Here is an 18,233-nt window from a genome sequence, read left to right on the forward strand (position 1 = left end):
TAAAGACTACAGACAACAGACATGCCAGTTGAGCCTTGCCTGGGTACACAAGACATCTGTGTGGCAATAGGAGCTACGATCCTGGCTACTGAGCAGCTTTTCTCTACTGTGTCTGTATGCACCAAGATCTTACCAGAAAAGAAAGGATTATATGGACTCACGGTGAGATGTTCTATTCCCATAGAAATAAGCTCATTAACTTCCTGGTTGTTAGACAAAAGCAGAGCTCATGACCACTCATTAAAAATAATGCAAACAAAAATAATGGCCCTATCCTTGACTTCTAAAAATGTTTCAAATGGAAAAGGAAAGCATTCAGCACTTAAGCACAAACATAGACATGAATCTTAAAGCCCTTTGTTTTGCATTAAGCAATTGAAGCTAACAGTATCGAATCTGCAAGATATTTCATGGTGAAACTAGGCTGTTTTCTACAGAGGTACTGATGCACATATGAACAAGAAAACACATGCACCATATACACACACAAATGCATGCACATAATGCTTAAGACTGTCAGTACTTTGTCCTTCAGCTCCAATGAATGAAAGAGAAGACCCGGTACTGATCAAACTCATGCTCTTTCATTCCTCTTCATAACTGAAACAAGAATTGCTTTTATCCCTGACTGGAATAATTTTTGTGAGCTTATTCCATGTTTAGTTTTGGTCTTTAAGTTTGCTAAGTACCCCAGGTTTTGCGTGCATTTGTGCGCACATACGTGCTATAAAGCATATATGTTTATGCTTTAGTGAAAGAGGAATGTGTTGACTTCACCAAGATGCCATTCTCTCAGCAGAAAATTGTATGGGAATTACCACTTGAACACAGCATGAAAAACCAAAGATGTCAGGAGATGATAAAATTCAGTATATCCACATATTTAGAACAAAAATAAGGAAAGTGTCCTAAAATGACTGCCTTTTGCCACCCGCATTTGTCTGCAGTTGAATAAGACTCAAATTTTGCTGTATCCCTGAACAAACGAATGATAGAAATGACTGTGCTTTTGAGTGCTCCCAAATACTGTCACATTGGCTCTTCCAATCCCACAAGAAGGGAGGAAGAAAGTTTAGTACTCATAGTGTTCCTTCTGGCTTTAATCCTATATGGTTAGATGGGAATTCAAACCCAAATCTTGCCCTAAACTCAGAATAAGTTTTGAACCGTGGATTTCTACCGCAGCTCAGGAGAGCACGGGACAGGCAGAAGGGGCCATCACTTAATGTGTTTTCACTGTTTCAAATATGTAAATTACTGTTAACACAGACATTAAACAGTCTGAGAGGCAGTATGCTCCATTTCTGGTCTTTTCAACAATAAATGCTTCAGTATTTCACTGAAAGTGGAAAAAGCCTGAGAAAAATAAATAGATTCCTCCCCCTCATGTCTGAGCTGCTATGAATGTTCACACTGCTGTGAATCAGTCTCTCTCTCTGAGACAATTTGATTAGTTTTAAGGTAAAGTTGCTCTTCAGTTTTCGGACTACCTGTGGCAATGAAGTACCCATCAAGCCCATATCTGCAATGGATAAGCCAGGTACCCTCTGGCTTGTTGAGATACTGAAAAAAGAGCAGGTGAAAGCTCAGTATTGTAACAGCTCATTACAAACAGCACTGGAAGAATATGTAGCTCACATCCAGCCCGGAAAATTAGCTGTCCAGACTGGTGAGTTTAACCATATGTTAAACGACTATATGCTTTGATCATGTTAAACAACATGCTATATATTAATAGTTCTAGAGCTTATTGTAAAGAATTTTACTAATATGATTGTGCTATCAATAAAAATAAAAGGAAAATAAAAATGAAAGAATAAAACTACCCATATTTCCTTTTACTCCCATGGTACAACTTTTTATGTGTAAATCAAGCCTCTTCCGGGCTTCAAGGCACTCGCTGAACCAAATAACTTGTCACATACATACACTAAGAGACACACCTACCCATAAAGCAAGGTGAACTTCCACCGTGCTGGATCAAGAGAGCAGAGTTCATCCTAAATGGCCCTTTTCACCCAGGAAAAGCATCTGTAACTGGATATGTGCCTGATGGAAGATGAGCATCTGCTAGAGCCCAGCAAATTGACGGTTAAAAGCCATCACTACACAGTTCACAGTAAACACAGTGGCAAATTATCAAGTATCAGAGAAGAAAATCAGAGACTATTGCTAGCAGTAGATGGCAGAGAAACATAAAAAACAGAGGCAAAAATGACTATGAAAATACACTTTATACTCATAAAATTAGCCTTAATGAACTATAAAATAAATAAGCCTTAATGAACTATAGCAGCCACTTACAATTATTTCTGTACTAATAAGCTTGTAGAATGTATTTGCCATATACTGGTCATTAACAAGATATCCTTTGGAAAATATAGTTTACTAAAGGAAAAGTTGCTGCAAATTAAAAGGATTCTACAAAATCTGTGTGGCTGTCACCCCACAGCAATATTTGAGTATCAAAAGGGAAAATTCCCTAAGCCAATAAATACCCAAATTTGTTCATACGAGCTGAAATGCAGGTTTTATAGCTTCTCCGTTGTATTAAATTTCTCCTCTATAGTCTTTTTAATGCTGTGTTCTGGCAAAAATGTGAATAAATATTGGTCATTGGGATCTGCCTTGTACAGCACATTAAATAGGAATCCTTAATTGCGTGTTGTAAACATAATACAAATGGTAGTTGTAAAACTAAGAACAATTTTGTTCCAAATAAGCAACAAGAATGCCTCTTCATATAGAAAACACTTACAAGGCACAGTACTAGGCTTAAAATATCTTCACAGGAACTGAAATAGAGGAAATTCCACTTTTGCACATGAACTAAACTCTCACATTGAGGATGCTCAAACACTAGAATAGGTTTCTTGAGAGTTTGTGGAGTCTCCATCCTCAGTGGTGCTCAAGACCTTACCAGACCCAGCTCTGAGCAGGGACTTGGACCACATGAGCTCTGCTAGTCCCTGACAGCCTCAACCATCTTGTGATTTGGGAGTTGGAACTGGGTGATCTTAAGGTCCTTTCTAACCCTAACTATTCTATGATTCTATGATTCAGCAAGGCACTTGCAGTTCACTGAGGCTTTTACTGAGGCAAGGAGTCGTACACTCAAAAATCAAACTACAATGCAGACAGTTATCATCAGAGCCTAAAACTGGGTAGTTTTTCTTCTATCCCCATTTCAAAACCCCCTTCAATCCAAAGCTGTGCAGAGGGTGCTCAAGATACTGCTATTGCCTGGCTCTTTGTCAGGAAGCACTCTAGAACTCTCAGATTTCAACAAGAAAAAGCAGATGCCTCGAAAATATTCCACAGACAAGATGGCTTTTTTTATCTAAAGACTAGGCAGACAATCAAAACTGGATCAAATTACTGCTGTTTAATGAGTTACTGCTTGTCAGCTGAAAGGCAGCGACGGATGCGATGTTATTCTTGGCATGTTTTGATGACATGACATTACAACTAATGCGTTTCCCTCTGCGCTCTCAGCAGGCTGTACATGGATGGCTACAGCAGTTCAGCTAACGAGAGGTAATTCAATCAACCACAGTAATGTGAAATGATCTACCTCCACCCCACCTTGTTCATTGTTTCAGTGACGAGAAACTTTGCCTGGCCTTCTGAATTGGGATGAACAGATTCATTTGAGAAGCACAGCTGTGAATACGGTGTCTCTTTGTACAAGCCCTCAACATAGGAATTCCTGACGACTTGTGAGAGAAATGAAATGGTTTATGCACTATATAGCAAAGTAATTCATCGCTGTAATGTAAAAAGTCCATTTCAGTGTTAAAGTATGGCTATTAGTTGGGGAATTAATAATCTGTCAATGCTTAAGCAACTTCCTCACCAAACTCAGAAGTTAAAAAAACATCTCTCCAGCAGTTTTTTTATGAAAGAAAGACACATTTCGTTAATGACTACTAAAGTCAAAAGGCTTCTTTTCCAGATACAGCTAAAAAGCCTATTTTGAGTTCTGAAACATATTCTATATATGAAAGCTTGTTGTGAAGCAGATTCCAACTCCTATTAAGGCCTAATGAAACTACAAGGAATAGCTCAGAAAATTCACAGAGTACAGTGGAATTACCATTCCCTTTTTAAGGATTGTTTGAGAATCTCCCATTAGAGAGGTAAAGGCAATTAGCAGCTTTTTATTTATCTATCCTGCAGACTATATATTATCAAAATGTGTATATTGCTATGTTCTACCCAAGGAGGTGGATAGGTAATAAAGACATGGTAACCACTATATCATAACTCAGGTCTGAAGTAGGATTTTTTGTCTTTTTAGCTTTTATATTTCGTGTTTATCAAGAAAAGGAGGCCACAGAAAGAGCCTTGAACAAGTCCTTTACCTTTTCTCAGGTTTAAAACATGAAACTCTCAGGTTTAAAGGATACCTCTCAGATCATTACAGTCGTCTGGGGAGAGTAACTTGGCTGCCAAAGAGAACATAAGCTACAGAACATCATGGGATGGGGCCATCTTCCAATTATATTGACCACCACCGGGGCTTTGGTGGAGGTGTCTGGGATAAAGCATGGCACTTCAGTGCGTATATTTAACAGAATCATAGAATCATAGAATGGTTTGGATTGGAAAGGACCTTAAGATCATCCAGTTCCAACCCTCTGCCATGGGCAGGGACTCCTCACACTAGACCATGTCACCCAAGGCTCTGTCCAACCTGGCCTTGAACACTGCCAGGGATGGAGCATTCACCACTTCTTTGAGAAAACTCATTCCAGTGCCCCACCACCCTCACAGTAAAGAACTTCTTCCTTATCTCCAACCTGAACCTCCCTGTTTCAGTTTGAACCCATCACCCCTTGTCCTATCACTACAGTCCCTGATGAAGAGTCCCTCTCCAGCATCCTTGTAGGCCCCTTCAGACACTGGAAGATGCTATGAGGTCTCCAGGCAGCCTTCTATTCTCCAGGCTGAACAGCCCCAACTTTCTCAGCCTGTCTTCATATAAGAGGTGCTCCAGCACCTGATCATCCTGATTTTCCTCCAACACTGAAAAGCTAGCCCACCTGTTGAACATTAAGCTGTTTAGGCTGCAGTTCCCCAAGACAGATATCAAGGGTTTGGCACTGAAGAGACAGAACAATCTTAACGTCTGCATCACTGTTGATGACCCCTCTGAGAGGCACAACTAACAGCAAACACACTGTCCCTGTAAACACATCTTTCTTCATGAAGAGATAATCACAGATGTATTGCTCTTCTAAGAGTCTTTCCTGCTGGGATGCTAGTATCTCTAGCTAACCTGACAAAATAATTCTTCTTTAACACCAAAATAAACCTTCTGTGCTCATTTTCAGGTTTTCTTCCAGAGAACACTGATCCAAAATTACTTCGCTTTGCCACCTCCACCAAGGCTAAGAGTCGTGTAACACTTTGAAGCAGCTTGTATACCAATGAGAGTCACATCCTGCCATTTAGCAACTGCACTGATGCGCTGCTCTGTTCCTAAGAAAATGTATGAGACTGTGTGGTGGGTTGGACCCCAGGTGCTCTCCAAGCCACTCTATCACTTCCTCCATCAGCAGGACGGGGTGGGGTGAAATAAGATGGAATAAAACTTCTGGGTTTAATAAAGCAGTTTAATAAAGCAAAAGCAAAGGCTATGCATGGAAGCAAAGGAGAATGAAAGATCCATCCCTGGCAGTGTTTAAGGCCAGGTTGGACAGACAATGTGGGCCCTCTTCGGAAGGTATCAGGGACAGAGTCTTGAGTGACATGGTTCTAACCCCATGGCAGGGGGTTGGAACTGGATGATCTTAAGGACCTTTCCAACCCAAACTATTCTATGATTCTATGATTCTGTGATTTATTCTCTACTTCCCATCAGCAGGCAATATCAAGCCACTTCCCGGAAAGCAGGGCATCTGTATGCATAGTGGTTGCTGTGGAAGACAAACATTGCAATAATGAATATCCCCCTCCTTTCTCTTAGCTTTTATTGCTGACCAGACATCATACAGTATGGAATATTCCTTTGGTCAGTTTGGGTCCAGTATCCTGGCTATGTCCATTCCCACTGCTTTGCCCACTCTCCATCGTACTGGTGGTGGGGATGAACGTAAGAGTGGCAGTCTTAGAGCTGTGCCAGCACTGCTCAGCAGTAGCCAAACCACTGGTGTGTTATCAACACCTTTCTAGCTCTCAATACAATGCATAGCACTATGAGGGGAAATTAATTCCGTTTCAGCCAGATCCAACACAGACTCCCTGTCTTAGAAAGGCAAAATACCTGAGTGTATCAAAACCTGATGTCTTCTTAGCTCCCATATAATACTACTGTGTGCATGTCCACAGAAGGTGAAAAGCAACATATAGATTCTGTCTTTGCTACTGACTTTAGAGATTGAACATTGGGATGATTCCAGTGGCTTTGTTGTTCCAATAGAAAAACAAGTTTGTTAAGATTGGATTTTTAAGTTACTTACAGAAGAATGACAAAGAACAGTAACACTACTTTGAGTAGGCAAAGACCTGTTTACTATTTGCCAGCATCAGAGACCTCTTATTCAAACCTTCTCTTTCACATATAGAAGCTTTAAAGTACCACAGAACCACCTGAGACTGAAATGGTGACTGTTGCTTTTGCTGGGACAATACATGCCACACAGAACAGGCCACCGAGGGACTCTGCAGTCAGTGGCAGCAACCTTACCCATCATTCCCAGGTCAAGATGAATTGCTCTCTAGAGAAGAATAAGCTGTTTTAACCTTATCAAAAAGAACCATGCACTTCCCAAACTGACTTCATTGAAAGTCCACTCACCACAGAGCCAAAGGGCTCCAGCATGAGTGATGGACTCCCTCTTGCTGCTCTTGTGCCTCTCACAACACCAAAATCTCTCTGCATTTTGGGAGTTCTGTGAGACAGATAATTCAAACATTGCCAACTGAAAACATCAGTTAATAGTGGTGGAATGATGTGACAGCAGTTTATGAAGTGTCTCTCTTATAAAAGAGCCTTACCCTTGCTTCTCCTGGGGGCTACTAATTTGTGCCTCAGAGAACCCTCCTGACCCATTAATAGTACTGCAAACATCAACTGCTCCCTCCACTAGACATCACTGCTCCTGAGGAAATGCAACTATCCATAGGAAAGAGGACACTTGCCACTGACTCATTCAAAGACATATACACTTACGACAATCCTTTCTAAATTGGAACCTGAATCTTAGGCACCTAAAGCAATATTTAGGCAGCTAAAGGAATGACTGGTGCTGTCCACAATTCAGCACCCATGCATGGGACAGTATATGGGGCCAGAGAGACTATTGGTCTGAATCAGTATGGCCATTTTTGTGTTGTTTCTAGCAATTCAAATTGCAAGTGCTGAAGATTAGCCTCCTCTGTCAGGCCCTTAGAGGTGTGTCATCATTGGTAAAGGTGAAAGGCATTACAAAGCATAAATAATTGATGTTGGCAGATTGCTTTGGGAAGCTCTGATCAAATGCTCTCCATCCATCAGAAGGGTCATAACGCAGTGGGAGTACTCCATTTTCCTACCCATTGCAAAGAAAGTGTAGAAACCTGAGATGGAATGAAGAAAGTTGCTGACTGCTTGAGAGTCCTACTGACTTTGGATTCAAATCAATGAATTCAAGTTACAATTTGTTAATTGAGCTGCAGGAACTGTCTGCATGTGGACTCTCAAGCTATGGCAAACGCAACATAATACATCCTCCTTTAGCTCTCTCACAGTAGAATTAATGATCTGGCATCATGTGATGGTTACAAAGACCAAAGAGCATGCAGATGAGCAACAATAAGGTCAACCTGAAATGAATTCACTCCCAGTAACCTGATCATATGATATCCCATCAAAACATTCACCTGTTTGGAGGTTTGGAATAGGTGTTTGTAAGCGGTGAAACTCGGACAGCTTCTTAGACTTCAATCTACCTATGTCCTGGCACTTAGAATCATAGAATCATAGAATAGTTAGGGTTGGAAAGGACCTCAAGATCATCTAGTTCCAACCCCCATGCCATGGACAGGGACGCCTCACACTAAACCATTCCACCCAAGGCTTCATCCAACTTGGCCTTGAACACTGCCAGGGATGGAGCACTCACAGCCTCCCTGGGCAACCCATTCCAGTGCCTCACCACCCTTACAGGAAACAATTTCCTCCTTATATCCAATCTAAACGTCCCCTGTTTAAGTTTGAACCCGTTACCCGTTGTCCTGTCACTACAGTCCCTGACAAAGAGTCCCTCCCCAGCATCCCTATAGGCCCCCTTCAGATACTGGAAGCTGCTCTGAGGTCTCCACGCAGCCTTCTCTTCTCCAGGCTGAACAGACCCAACTTCCTCAGCCTGTCCTCATACGGGAGGTGCTCCAGTCCCCTGATCATCCTTGTGGCCTCCTCTGGACTTGTTCCAGCAGTTCCATGTCCTTTTTATGTTGAGGACACCAGAACTGCACACAATGCTCCAGGTGAGGTCTCACAAGAGCAGAGTAGAGGGGCAGGATCACCTCCTTCGCCCTGCTGGTCGCGCTCCTTTTGATGCAGCCCAGGATACGGTTGGCTTTCTGGGCTGCGAGCGCACACTGAAGCTGGCTCATGTTCATTTTCTCATTGACCAGCACCCCCAAGTCCTTCTCTGCAGGGCCGCTCTGAATCTCTTCTCTGCCCAACCTGTAGCTGTGCCTGGGATTGCTCTGACCCAGGTGTAGGACCTTGCACTTGTCATGGTCGAACTTCATGAGGTTGGCATCAGCCCACCTCACAAGCGTGTCAAGGTCCTTCTGTCTTTCTTGCCCTGTTATTTTGAAAGAGGCTCTGCATAAAGCAGACTCTTGTCTCTTAAAATTTCTCTTTCTACTGGCATTCATTTCTCTGTCCTACACATATGTATCACAGCTTTGAACTTACTGTCAGGGAAATCAGTTAACTCAGAGAAGTGCGGACATGACCACTGGAACCAGGAAAGTCTTCAAGAATATATATATTAGCTTAGCTGAAGAAATTGGGCCAAATTATATATTAATCAGTGAAAATCCAGATCTCATTTTTGACTCATTTAAATTTGAAGCATGAAAGTTACTGCAGAATCAGGATGTACCTCGGTCTTCTTGCCAGAGCAAAAATTGAGTGAGGATGCCAGGATCCAAGCCATTAATTACAGGCTAAAAGACAAGAATGAAAATGACAAGAACTGACACCTGACTGTAAATGTAGGTGCCTTTTCAAAATAATAAGAAACAGGCAAAAAGAAATTGCAGAGTTATTGATTCCTGATTGTGCTGCAGAACAAAAATGGCAGCAATGCCACAGCCAGGGCAGAGAGGTGAATTACTTTAGAATTTCAATGACAGCTGTCAAAAATATTATGACCCTTATGGGCCTTGAGAGACTGAAACAAGCTTGAAAAGTGAGCTACTCACATAGTTATTAAGCTATTTACAGATGCATGGCAAAAAGAGAGACACTAAGTAAAGCCCTGTGATATCAATTTATAAAGAGCAATGCCATGAAACAAACCTATCTATGTTTTGCTCTTATTTACAACGTTCGCTTGGTTGAATTATTGCTCTGTTTAACACTGAGTAGGAACTGCTGTGCTCTTACAACCTGACATTGCCAGGCGAGAGATGCACTGGGCAAATGTCAGACTGTCTATTGCATGGGTCAGAAGACGGTGCCCAGACTTGTCTCCTGTTGGGAAGGAAAAATAGAAGAGTAAATGCCAAGTACCACAAAGTAACTTGTCAATATTTTCTTCTCTGCTACCTACTGCCCTCAAGACCATGACAGAGACGTGCTTTGATTGCATTTGTTGGTGGGTTACTGATGTGGCGTGTCTTGGAAGACCCTTTGGCTCCACACGATACTTTATGCCCCACCTGGCTGTCTGCTGCTATGGGGGAAAGGTGCAGCATCAATGACATCTGAAGCTGATCTAGCAAAATCCTGTTTTGCTGAAAGTGATTCTGTTGTCCAGATTTCAAACCTCTGAGATTTAAAACCCTGCGATGAAGATGCTTTTTACATCCCTAGACCAGATCACACGAAGGAGCATTCCTCTGCTCCTCCAAGCACACACAGTGACTACAAGTGCTGGTTTTATGATTCCTAGTGCACTGCAAGGAACCCAAGGTACAGCATGCAGGGACACTGTAGTGCATGAGGTACTGAAAAGGTCTGAAAGTAAGGGAAAATTAAACAAAAAGGACAGACTATATAAAATCAGGTGTCTGAACCTCATCCTCATAGGTCAGGTTACAGGAGACATTTAACTGTAAATAAACCCATAAATGAATTAGGCAAGGAAAAGTGATTGCAAAGAAGGGAAAAATAATCCAAACAGAAACAAGATTTTCTAGTTTTTTATACTAATCAATTCAATTTAAATTCAAAACAAGACAGTTGCATATTCAGGAAACAGATACCTGGAGCCTGATTACTGCTTTTTTCATATGGACTGCAGCCCTGCTTTGGAGATGCTGGCCAAGATGGATTTTTAGCTGCACTTTAAAGATTACATGTTGATTATAATCAGAGTAATTTTAATCCTTTCTCAGGATATTTTACATTTTAAAAGCTTATGATGGTTCAAAATGCAACTGGTCAAATTAACAAGAAAGGAATGCATCAATGATTGTTAAAGATCAAATAATTACTTCCTGGATCAGAAAACATTTGAGTTTCAAGCTGATGAAGGCTGGGAGAATATTCTACTGAATGATAACTTGCACAATTTCCTCTTGTTCTGTTCTTCCATATCTGAGCATTGCTGTCAGCCATTGCATCAGCTATCAAGAAGGGAAACACTTTTACTGTTCTGGGCTCTCACCTGGTTATTCACTGTCAGATTCCAAGGCTGGAAAGAACAGGAGGCCACAGGGTTTAAGGGCTCTAAACAAACTCCTCAGTAGTCCAGTAACCTTTGTCAGACTGAAGTGTGTCTTGTTTAATGGGGAGGGCACCTTTTGCTCCAATGAATTCCACAAGGAAAGGGAGCAGAACAGCCAAGTCATCTTTCATTCTCTCTTTGGCTAGCTGGATTGAGTTGATCAAGCTGTCACGGTAAAGCATATTTTCTAACTGTCAAATACATGTAGCATCTTTCTCAAAGTGTCACCTCTTTTTTCCTACAAAGAATGCTTAAGACTTAGGAAGCCAACAGTCTTGACCATCACTTATCTTGTGTAATTGTGCACTCATACAAATGAGTCAAAAAGGAGGAGGACACAGAAGGTTTATCTAGGATAAGAAATCGTGACACAATAAAAAGACATTGTTAAAGGACGGATTTCTTTCAGACTGCTACAGCAATACTGTCCTTTTAAATGGTTACTGATGCACTCTAACAGAAAAAAGAGCAGCTGCAGTGTTGCTAAAATATGAGCAATGTGACCCAAAAGTTCCTGGGCTATTTTCCTAAGGTGTCAGCAAACAAACGCACAGACATAAGTCCCCAGGAGTTTCTCTGTAGATGTTCTTCTCTCTCTCTGCCAGACAAAAGTGCCCCAAGGGAGCAGTGACATACTTATGGCAGGGGCCTCAACAGGAAAAAGTCAGGGCTCGGAGCTCTCCTGAACAGCTGGTCCCCCTGCATGCACGGAGCCAGCAGCCAATGATGCTCAACCGCTGCGTGAGAAACTCACAGGAAAAAGCCCTTTTTGTTTGTCAGGATTCATAAAGTGATCTTTCCTATACAAGGAATGGGTTTGCCTGTCAAAGTCATGTCTGATTTGTGGGGGAGGGGGGAAAAAAAAAAGCTTTTTTGTCCTTTTAAAAAGTACCATTGATTCAGTATCATTATTGCAAAAGTAGAAACATGAACCAAAAAAAAAAAAAAAAAAAAGAAGAAGACTGATCAGAACAATCTTAACAGTGTTACTGGTCATAACGATCTTCAGTGCTGAGAAAGTTGGGGCTGTTCAGCCTGGAGAAAAGAAGCTGTGTGGAGACCTCAGAGCAGCTTCCGGTGCCTGAAGGGGGCTACAAGGGTGCTGGAGAGGGACTCTTCATCAGGGACTGTAGTGACAGGACAAGGGGTAATGGGTTCAAACTGAAACAGGGGAAGTTAAGGTTGGAGATAAGGAAAAAGTTCTCTACTGTAAGGGGTCGTCGTTTAAGCCCAGCCTGTCACTCAGAACCATGTAGTCACTCTCTCACTCCCCCACTTCCTCCTCCCCTCATTCCTGAAGGAACAGGGAGGAGAATCGAAAGAATGTAACTCCCACAGGTTGAGATAAGAGCAGTCCAGTAACTAAGGTATAACACAAACCACTGCTGCTACCACCAATAATGATAATGATAAGGGAAATAACAAGGGAAGAGAATACAACCGCTCACCACCTGCCAACCAATACCCAGCCTGACCTGAGCAGCGATCTTGCCCTTCCGGGTAACTGCCCCCAGTTTCTATACTGGGCATGACGTGCTGTGGTATGGAATACCTCTTTGGTCAGTTTGGGTCAGGTGTCCTGTCTCTGCTTCCTCCCAGCTTCCCCTCCTCCCTGGCACAGAATGAGGCTCACAAAGTCCTTGGTCAGACCAAACATTACTGAGAAGCAACTGAAAACATCGGCGTTATCAGCGCTGTTCCCAGGCTGAAAGTCAAAACAACAGCACTGCACCAGCTACTAAGAAGGAGAAAAAATGACTGCTGCTGCAGAACCCAGGATAGAGGGTGCTGAGGTGCTCGCACAGGGTGCCCAAAGAAGTGGTGAATGCTCCATCCCTGGCAGTGTTCAAAGCCAGGCTGGACAGAGCCTTGGGTGACATGGTCTAGTGCGAGGTGTCCCTGCCCATAGCAGGGGGTCGGAACTGGATGATCTTAAGGCCCTTTCCAACCCAAACCATTCTGTGATTCTATCATTCTATTATCATAAATACTAATGGAATAATTTAATAGAATATTTCTAATAACATGGAATAGAATAATTTCTCTAACTAACTGAATAGTGAGCTTCAGATTTCTCATCGTGGCTGAGTATGAAAGCTAAGGAAGCCTACCTTGAATATCATGCAACTTAAACCACTTGAATTGGGTGGCTGGTGCTGTTTCTTTTGGTTCCTTCCTGATCCAGCACAGAGCAAATTCTCTGATGACACGTTAAACGGAAGTTCTGGCAAGTCATTAATAAACTTGGGTTTTTATTCAGTGTGCCAATCAGAGTACTTTGTAACTAGTTCCCTAGCTTGCTTTCTTCCCTTTATTTTCTCTGAATGGTCATGTAGAGCTGTTATACATTAAAGCCCAGCTGTTCTCTATGTCCCTGAAGTATATAAGACAGTTTTATATGATACAGTTTGTTGAGGTAGTTGAAACTTTAAATCCCCTGATACTTTCAAATCCATTTGCATTGCAGTTCAGAACAGAAAAAAATGCTCACTATGAACATGGAAATTCTGTTTCAGAAACCTCCAAAATATAAATGTGAAATTTGCTGTACGCCATTTGCTATCGACCTAGATTAAGAATAGTTTGTAATGACCAGAAAGCATACTTGTTCCAATATAACTCAACACAGGTTCTTCCTGCATTTGTACTGCTGAAGAGTTTTAGAAGCTTCATAATTAGTTTCACAACTGATGATGAAGAGTAGAGCATTATATTTTTCCTAGGGCTTTCATTAGCATCTCCAGGTTCACTTCCCTCAAGACAACGATCTCTTAGCAGAAGATTAACTTCAGTTTTCCAATGGAGTTTTACTGTAAGAACATTTCAGTTCTTTCTCCACTTAAGCGATTTATATAAAAATGTATCTAGATTTAGTCAGCTGTTGATATGATTTGTGATTTTTAGTAGATAGGAATATTTAACTATATATAGAAGAAATTGTAGCATAGATTATCACGATGAATCACATTTCAAACCAGACTAATGCAGAATAAAACCGGAGTAATGCAATTAGAATTACTGTAGTTGCTCTAGGTTTAAATCATCAGGACAGATAGCTATCTGCAGTCATAAGCAGTGTCTCATGTAAAAGAAGGACAAAAATATATGTATAATATATATATATATATGCAGTAAGAACGTCCATATTCAACCAATCTAAAGGTCCATCTCACTGATATCCTAGTAACTTTAGTGCTTGCAAAACACCTAAGTAAGCATGCAAGTGCAAGAAAACATTTACAGCCATTTCTCCTAGCAATAATATGGGGCTCATGATTATCCTCATCCAAACCCAGTGAGACGGTATGTGACATCCTTCAATAGATTTCCTTTTCCTTCCATGGATTTGTATAATTTCTTCTGTACCCTAATTTTGGTATCCCATATGTCATGCTAGAAGGAGCCCCAAAGATTAAGTACACCTTATGTGAAGCATCATCTTTCTGCGATTGTTTAGAAGCAACCCCTGCTAGTTTCAGTTGAGAGCACAACAAAGACACACAGTACATTCTAACGGGCAATGACTCCATCCTCAAGGGGAAGGACGGCATGGTCACGTAGCACTGAAATCTTGTAAAACAAAACAATAGATAAACTCTATCAATCCTTTGTGCTTTTTCTAGGGTAGTTCCAGAGGATAGTTCAGGCTACGAGATCTCTGCTTAAATTGTTGTAAAAGGTCCCAGTGAGCCTCAGGATAATACAGTATCTACTAAGTACAGGAGTGATTTCACACATGCTTTATGAAAGTCTCTGTGGGACTTCAGAGGTCTCTAAACTAAAAACTATCCCCATCCATGACTGTTTCCTGCCTCAGGGCTCCTACTGGGGGTCTGCAAGCCATATCCCATTAATACTCTTGGGCTCCAGCTTCACCTGTTGGAAACCCTGCCATAGCAGCAGGCACACAGACCTGGAATGCCACAACCCACTGGGTGGAAGAAATTTGCAAATCTGATAACCTCTCTTCGAATGAGGCCTGGCCACCTTCTAAAGGAACAGACACCCAGAAATGCTTTCTATCAGAAATAACTTAGGAATCATTCTCCTAGGGTAATGAGGGGGAAGAAAAGGGAAAAGAAAGAAAACATACTATAGCTTAAACTATAGGGATGAAGTTGCTTTGATGTCTCACCTGTCTTAGTAAAGTTACAGCCCAGTCTCCCTACTACAGACCAATGCTCCTTTTAGGGATGGGTCCAGAGCAAAGGTCACTAGAAACCTGTTATTATTTTTGCCCATATTGCAATCTTCAGTTTTTTGTCTTCCTCTTCCTCTCTTCCCGGAGAGCTTGGCTCCAGGGTATCTTTAGAACATCTTAGAAGGTAGGTGCACTTTGGAACATCTCAACATATCTGTTGGATTGCCCCCAGCCCTGCTTCAGTCTGGGGTCTTCAACATATCTTCTGCATCTCTAATTCATATCAATTTCTGATTCATTAATTAGCATTGCTATGAGACCCATATAAAATCAAACATTGCACAAACAACAGACAAAAGGGTAATAAAATACTTTGTTTGAATATCAGTATCACCTTGGCTGACTTTTAAGGACCCACTAAGGATGTTATTTCTGAGTCCAAATACCCTTTAAAGGAAATTATTTTCATAGGCCAGACCTGAATCTGCAAGTTAAGATCAATTCTTCTTGCCATAATCAGCTTCTTAAACTATCTCCTAACCATCTTACAGTGTGATAAAAGACTCAGGTAAAGGCTTTTACCTGTGGAAACTGTAGCCGGATCAACCCTTGACTGAGACTGCGATGATTATGACGATGAACAGCAGAACAGCCAATGCAACAGAAAGAAGGCAGCACTTCATCTTCCTGGCTCGTAGCTGAGAAGAAAGACAAAATACATGGACTTTTAATGGGAAGATGGTGAGTAAACCTATGAAAAAATGTTGCTATTTTTCCATTGGTAGGACTATTTGAAAGAAATCGACATAACATGGAGATTTTGTCTATTTTCTGGACTGACTCATCCTTCTGGACAATCCAGTCTTCCTTTTCGTGAAAATCCCCCTTAAATACAATCACTCTCCCTGTACTACTTTCTTCTTGCTTAAATCTTTGTGTCACACTAGATTTCCAGACTCTGCTTGGAGGGCTATTGGAGTTGGCTATTCAGTTTGGGTTCGGTCTGGGGGTGTCAAATCTGTTTTCTGGCTGCCAGGAGAAGACTGTCTCCTGTGAGATAAAGAGGTCTCTCTTCACCCTGCTAGGCAACAAAATCTAGCCAAGTGATAAGGCAGGCTGTTTACAGTGAAGGCAAATGTATCTCCAGCATTAACCACCCTGATTTCCTTCGAATTAAGATATGCTAAAAGAGATTCTACAGGGTTTTAATTTTGATGTCTGTTTCTACTTAAACTCATCAGCCTTCCCAGTGACCTCCATAAAAAACATTATGTTGTTTGTTCCCATTTAAAATCTTGTGCAGATAGCTCAATTTCTCTTCCTCATTTTTTTGGGTGGATTAGAAGAAGGGTTTTTCCAGGATCCCACAGTGTCAATAATCATCTTATCCAACACACACACAAAAAGTAACTTCAATGAAACAGTTAACTCAGAAGTTCTTGAGACCACATCAACTAATCCTGCAGCCACCAGACTTGATAACACCATCTTGACATGATAAAGGAATTGCTTGTGTCTGGAGTTATTTGCCTGTCTTAAACCTGAAGCAGTACTCGCACAGGAGAAAAGTACGTAACTGTTGTTATGTACTTTTCCTTCCTCTTTTCCTTCAACTGCTGTAATTAGGTCTCCCAGTCTGCTTCAGATCTTTGGTTAACTGGTTTACACCACTCTGCACCACACTGCATTTCCGATAGAGACATAATTCCCCAGCTGTTTTGTTTCACAGGTATTTTGACTTATTTTTTATGTTCTACAGATGTTTTGGCCTCTTATACTGTAAGTGACAGGAGGTTCATCTCCGTTGGTGCTCCAAAGTACAGTGCTTTGTTCCCTCATAACCCTTCCATGAGCCATCCGTGCAGAGCTGGAGAAGTGTTTCCAGCAGGGAACTGTGATGCACAACCACCAACCAAAGTGGTGTATTTTTATAAAAATGTGGATTTCCAGATTATTATTTTTAAACAAATTAAAATGCTGTGTTGTCCTGCCTCCATATCAGCTAACCAGTGATTCATCTTGGCTCTCTATCTACTTCTCAATTCACAGAATCATAGAATAGCTAGGTGTGGAAAGGACCTTAAGATCATCCAGTTCCAATCCCCCTGCCATGGGCAGGGACATCTCACACTAGACCATGTCACCCAAGGCTCTGTCCAACCTGGCTTTGAACACTGCCAGGGATGGAGCATTCACAACTTCCCTGGGCAACCCATTCCAGTGCCTCACCACCCTCACAGGAAAGAATTTCCTCCTTAGATCCAATCTAAACTTCTCCTGTTTAAGTTTTAACCCATTACCCCTTGTCCTGTTGCTATGGTCCCTAACGAAGAGTCCTTCTCCTGTATCCTTATAGGTCCCCTTCAGTTACTGGAAGGCTGCTCTGAGGTCTCCACGCAGCTTCTCTTCTCCAGGCTGAACAGCCCCAACTTCCTCAGCCTGTCTTCATACGGGAGGTGCTCCAGTCCCCTGATCATCCTCGTGGCCCTCCTCTGGACTTGTTCCAACAGTTCCATGTCCTTTTTATGTTGAGGACACCAGAACCGTACACAAAACTCACACAGAAATGTTTTCATTTGGTTCGGAAATAAATGGGTGCTTTAAACAGATCATTCCATGTTCATGCATTAAGAAGGATCTTTTTGCCATGTATGATAGGAAGGTGTGTACAGAGAGACACTGTTCTCCACCTCCCCAAAACCCTACTTGGGGGAACCCATTTGCCCACACTTTTCAATTAGTCTGCTGTGTCTCTGGGGGACAATACAAGTGTACAAGAGTTATGTCTATTTAACAGATTATTTCACCTACAAAATGATGTTTCTTCATAGTGGCTCTGTACTTGCAGCCTTCATTTCTAGAGGGGTAACTACAATGCATTCTGAAAGCTGAGCGCATGAGATGACAGACCTGCTACAGCATCCTCTTTTATTTTAACCTTGATTAATTCCAGGTCAAACCAGGAAACCTGTGCTTCCAACTGCACCTAGATGTCCTTGTCCACCTCTAAAGTGCCAGAGCCTTTGGTCAGCAGAGGATGCTAATGGGTCATTTAGCTTCCAGCAGCATTCTCAATTCTTCCTAGTGAGAGTTTCAAAGGCTGCAGTGATCATTTCTCCATCAGTCCCTTTGCAGAGAGACTCCCTTGTTTTGCTCCTTCTAGCACTGCAAAGCCCTATTCACTCTTATTTTGCACTTTA

General features: G+C 41.7%; 1 protein-coding gene across 10 annotated transcripts in view; it reads right to left on the reverse strand.

Moving 5' to 3' along the window:
* The window catches only part of TSNARE1 (t-SNARE domain containing 1), a 523,183-nt gene that overhangs the window by 57,517 nt on the left and 447,433 nt on the right, over positions 1-18,233 (reverse strand). For 9 of the 10 annotated variants that reach the window (XR_010610302.1, XM_065669042.1, XM_065669048.1 and 6 more), the window contains one exon: positions 15,616-15,731. Coding sequence is in view for 8 of the 10 variants with exons in the window: in XM_065669042.1 (XP_065525114.1) it covers positions 15,636-15,731 (96 nt within the window). In the remaining 2 variants the exon portion in view is untranslated. Of the gene's footprint in view, positions 1-15,615; positions 15,732-18,233 lie in introns of those variants that run through there. The other variant, XM_065669050.1, reaches the window with a different exon arrangement.

The sequence above is a fragment of the Lathamus discolor genome, chromosome 2 (genome assembly GCF_037157495.1).
Source record: "Lathamus discolor isolate bLatDis1 chromosome 2, bLatDis1.hap1, whole genome shotgun sequence".
Classification (NCBI taxonomy): domain Eukaryota; kingdom Metazoa; phylum Chordata; class Aves; order Psittaciformes; family Psittacidae; genus Lathamus; species Lathamus discolor.